General features: G+C 36.6%; 1 protein-coding gene across 1 annotated transcript; it reads right to left on the bottom strand.

The window, feature by feature from the left end:
* Positions 1-3,363: 3,363 nt before the first annotated feature.
* On the bottom strand, positions 3,364-5,364 carry LOC125766177 (translocon-associated protein subunit alpha). Its single transcript, XM_049431896.1, has 3 exons — positions 5,093-5,364; positions 4,250-4,966; positions 3,364-4,175 (listed from the first exon to the last, which is right to left on the bottom strand). Exons 1-3 carry the CDS (start codon positions 5,154-5,156, stop codon positions 4,096-4,098), a joined length of 861 nt encoding a protein of 286 aa, XP_049287853.1. The 5' UTR covers positions 5,157-5,364; the 3' UTR covers positions 3,364-4,095.
* Between the last annotated feature and the right edge of the window lie 11 nt (positions 5,365-5,375).

The following is a 5,375-nucleotide window of genomic DNA, read 5'->3' as shown; positions in this document are numbered from 1 at the left end:
TGAGCCAGAAGATATTCGAGGAACCAAATTCCATACCATTTTTTGAGCAATATAGCAAAATTAAAAAAATTGATATATTTTAATGCGAATTAGTTGCAATAAGTTTCTTTTCACTCAAATAATGCTTTAAGCACAAAAAAGAATACAAAATCGAAAAAAAATTGAAAAAAAAATTTCACTTCAAAAATTTCATAAGGCTTACCCCTTACGTTTTTTTTGAGAAATTTTGCAAAAAAAATTAAATTGATTTATTTTAATGCCAATCGGTTGAAATAAGTTTCTTTTCACTCAAGTAATGCTTTAAATTAATAAAAGAGTGAAAAATAATAAAAAAATTCGAAAATTTCAAAAAAATGAAAATTGACTATTGCTCATTTTTGCACCAAATTTTACCTATAACTCGGTCGGTATCCAACGGATCGCCAATCTTTAACCTGTGGTCGATAGATGGCATCAATGGCTACATTTTCTTCTTGGACGGCCATGCCCTCAGATGTCTGTGCCAGAAGATATTCGAGGAACCAAATTCCATACCATTTTTTGAGCAATATAGCAAAATTAAAAAAATTGATATATTTTAATGGGAATTAGTTGCAATAAGTTTCTTTTCACTCAAATAATGCTTTAAACACAAAAAAGAATAAAAAATCGGAAAAAAATTTAAAAAAAATTTCAACTCAAAAATTTCATAAGGCTTACCCCTTACGTTTTTTTTGAGAAATTTTGCAAAAAAAATTAAATTGATTTATTTTAATGCCAATCGGTTGAAATAAGTTTCTTTTCACTCAAGTAATGCTTTAAATTAATAAAAGAGTGAAAAATAATAAAAAATTCGAAAATTTCAAAAAATTGAAAATTGACTAGGGTTCATTTTTGCACCAAGTTTTGCCTATAACTCGGTCGGTATCCAACGGATCGCCAATCTTTAACCTGTGGTCGATAGATGGCACCAATGGCTACATTTTCTTCTTGGACGGCCATGCCCTCAGATGTCTGTGCCAGAAGATATTCGAGGAACCAAATTCCATACCATTTTTTGAGCAATATAGCAAAATTAAAAAAATTGATATATTTTAATGCGAATTAGTTGCAATAAGTTTCTTTTCACTCAAATAATGCTTTAAGCACAAAAAAGAATACAAAATCGGAAAAAAATTTAAAAAAAAATTTCAACTCAAAAATTTCATAAGGCTTACCCCTTACGTTTTTTTTTGAGAAATTTTGCAAAAAAAATAAATTGATTTATTTTAATGCCAATCGGTTGAAATAAGTTTCTTTTCACTCAAGTAATGCTTTAAATTAATAAAAGAGTGAAAAATAATAAAAAATTCGAAAATTTCAAAAAAATGAAAATTGACTAGGGCTCATTTTTGCACCAAATTTTACCTATAACTCGGTCGGTATCCAACGGATCGCCAATCTTTAACCTGTGGTCGATAGATGGCATCAATGACTACATTTTCTTCTTGGACGGCCATGCCCTCATATGTCTGTGCCAGAAGATATTCGAGGAACCAAGTTCCATACCCTGTTTGAGAAAATGTAAAATTTTCCTCATTTTTGCACCAAGTTTTGCCTATAACTCTGTCGGTATCCAACGGATCGCCAATCTTTAACCTGTGGTCGATAGATGGCTTCAATGGCTACATTTTCTTCTTGGTCGGCCATGCCCTCAGATGTCTGTGCCAGAATATATTCGAGGAACCAAATTCCATACCATTTTTTGAGCAATATAGCAAAATTAAAAAAATTGATATATTTTAATGCGAATTAGTTGCAATAAGTTTCTTTTCACTCAAATAATGCTTTAAACACAAAAAAGAATAAAAAATCGGAAAAAAATTTAAAAAAAAAATTTAATTCAAAAATTTCATAAGGCTTACCCCTTACGTTTTTTTTTGAGAAATTTTGCAAAAAAAATTAAATTGATTTATTTTAATGCCAATCGGTTGAAATAAGTTTCTTTTCACTCAAGTAATGCTTTAAATTAATAAAAGAGTGAAAAATTATAAACAATTCAAAAATTTCAAAAAAATGAAAATTGACTAGGGCTCATTTTTGCACCAAGTTTTGCCTATAACTCTGTCGGTATCCAACGGATCGCCAATCTTTAACCTGTAGTCGATAGATGGCATCAATGGCTACATTTTCTTCTTGGACGACCATGCCCTCATATGTCTGTGCCAGAAGATATTCGAGGAACCAAATTCCATACCATTTTTTGAGCAATATAGCAAAATTAAAAAAATTCATATATTTTAATGCGAATTAGTTGCAATAAGTTTCTTTTCACTCAAATAATGCTTTAAACACAAAAAAGAATAAAAAATCGGAAAAAATTTAAAACAAAATTTCAACTCAAAAATTTCATTAGGCTTACCCCTTACGTTTTTTTTGAGAAATTTTGCAAAAAAAATTAAATTGATTTATTTTAATGCCAATCGGTTGAAATAAGTTTCTTTTCACTCAAGTAATGCTTTAAATTAATAAAAGAGTGAAAAATAATAAAAAATTCGAAAATTTCAAAAAAATGAAAATTGACTAGGGCTCATTTTTGCACCATATTTTAGCTATAACTCGGTCGGTATCCAACGGAACGCCAATCTTTAACCTGTGGTCGATAGATGGCATCAATGGCTACATTTTCTTCTTGGACGGCCATGCCCTCATATGTCTGTGCCAGAAGTTATTCGAGGAACCAAGTTCCATACCCTGTTTGAGAAAATGTAAAATTTTCCTCATGTTTACACCAAATTTTGTCTATAACTCGGTCGGTATCCAACGGATCGCCAATCTTTAACCTGTGATCGATAGATGGCATCAATGGCTACAATTTCTTCTTGGACGGCCATGCCCTCAAATGTCTGTGTCAGAAGTTATTCGAGGAACCAAATTCCATACCATTTTTTGAGCAATATACCAAAATTAAAAAAAAATTTGTATTTTAATGCGAATTAGTTGCAATAAGTTTCTTTTCACTCAAATAATGCTTTAAACACAAAAAAGAATAAAAAATCGGAAAAAAATTTAAAAAAAAATTTCAACTCAAAAATTTCATAAGGCTTACCCCTTACGTTTTTTTTGAGAAATTTTGCAAAAAAAATTAAATTGATTTATTTTAATGCCAATCGGTTGAAATAAGTTTCTTTTCACTCAAGTAATGCTTTAAATAAAAAAAAGAATAGAAAATTAGAAAAAAATAAAAGATATATAAAAATTTGAAAATTTCGTTAGGCTATAGCCTAACATTTTTTTGAGTAATTTTGCAAAATTTATAAATTGATTTGTTTTAATGCCTTGATTTAGTTTAATAAACCCCATTTCTTTCTTTTAATGGCTACATGGTAGATGCAACTCACAAAGTTAAGTATATTTTTCTTCTCTTTTATTTCTCTGTATTCACGCTTTCTCATTAAATTAGTAGTATAAACAGTTCAACCACGGATAAAGAAAGAAAAACACATTTTCTAACGGACTCTCCGCTGAGTAAAGTTTCCTCCATCATTATGCTTTGCAGCAGCGTTCTCTGAGGTGATGATGTTGCGCGTTTGCGCTATCGAAGTGATAGTCTAACGACAAACAAAATTATGAAGAAACGTAATGTAATTTCAACCGAACAAGCCCACGCTGGAAGCGCTAAATGCGTTCCCTAATGTCAGAACTAGGAGTTTTTCATTAGCGTTTGTTGTGCTTGTGCTTTCGTGAACGTGCTCTACTGCTCACGATCTCTGATGGAAGCTCCAAATCATTTGCTTGCTGCCTAATGCAACGTTCTTTTCGAAGGTGTTGCTATCTCTGCCTCTTTCTTGCACGTGTTTCTAGTTGCGCTTTTAACCATCCATTCTCATTCGGTTGCAGTCTCACGAGTGTACAGCGGGATTATTCTAAGTTACTGAGCGCAGGTGTCAAAGGAGATGATAGCGACACTGCGTTATAAATCACTAAAGGAAATGATACGATGCTTGCGAAACGACACGGTGGTGGAAAGGAAACGGGAAGGGATGAGTTGTGGTGATAAAGTGCACACAATCCAGATCCAGCACGGAATGGAGTGTACTGGTGAGTCTTTCACTGTTACACGCGGCATGGGTGCAATTACTGCACGCTTGCCTTGGCCTTTCGCTGTCGGGGACTCTGTTTTGGCGAAGACTTGGGAGCACCCTTGGGGGAGTTTTCTGTTGGAAGAAAGCAAAGAAAAGGATTTTCTTAACAAACTGCATCGCATTTCTTGGCTGTGTGGTGTACTTACGCAGCTGTTTCAACGTTTCCGACGGGATCCATTCGTAGTCTACGTCTTTCGTGCTGGCGGTACCGGTTTCAACGACCTTGCGGGCTGCTGTCGGACGTTTCCGCTTGCCGTACGATCCCAGGAACTGTTGACCGAGCACCAGCAGCAGAATGACGATGGCGGCCAAGAACACGTACAGGAAGAACGTTTCACCATCCAGTCCTTCGTCAACCTCAGTAATTTGGACGGTTTCGTTGAATACCGCCTCACTGAACTGATTACCACGTCCGTCACGATAGTTGAGAGCAATGTTCAGTCCAAACGGACGACCGGCAAACGATTCGGTTGGTAGGAACGAGTACGAAACGGTTGCTTCATGGCCCGGTTTTACCTCACGATTGTACGGGACGGCCGAGAAGTTCTGGATGAAGTAACTGAAATCCATGGCATACCGGAACGACGCTTCGACCGATTCGACGACGAAATCCTCAAACTCGCCTTTGTTCGTGAAACCAACCAAGAACTCCACTGGGTAGCCAGCGGGCAGTTCAAGCTGCGAACCGGTTGCATGTAGGGGTCGTGTGAAGAGCAAGTACGTGTCCGCATCCGGTGACTTTGTCGTTTCAGGTTCGTCCTCTGGTTCCGTTTCATCTGCCACGACAGCGGCATCCTCCGTTTCCACATCGACCAGCTCTTCGTCCAGCTCATCTTCCGCGGCAAAGGCGAACGGACTCGATCCTGTGTGTAATGAGCCAATGGGTTAGTGCACGGTATCACTTTCTCCACAACAACGGGACACGCAGCGTGTGCCACGTTGAAAATCCCGCAATCGTTCTTTCGCACATGCCTTTCACGTAAACTTACCGGTATTCACCGTCAGCAGGACGGCTGGCAATGCCAGCAGCAGCAGTACGAAAAACTTTTGCATTGTTACGATTTCTCAGGGTCCGTCGATTCCTCCGGTAGCTCTACACTCGGTAACAGTATTTACAACCAGACGCGGCAGCAGAATAAACGCAGCAACCGATGTACGCTGGACGATGTTACATTTAATGAAGTTATTTTGAAGTTATGTTGACGCGTGGAATTGCATCGGTATTAATTCGGCCACGTCCTAACGAACAATTCGAGCAGTTGTTGTGACTGT

Source organism: Anopheles funestus, chromosome 2RL (genome assembly GCF_943734845.2).
Source record: "Anopheles funestus chromosome 2RL, idAnoFuneDA-416_04, whole genome shotgun sequence".
Classification (NCBI taxonomy): domain Eukaryota; kingdom Metazoa; phylum Arthropoda; class Insecta; order Diptera; family Culicidae; genus Anopheles; species Anopheles funestus.
The sequence above is the reverse complement of the archived record's forward strand: the minus strand, read 5'-3'. Positions and strand labels throughout refer to the sequence as shown.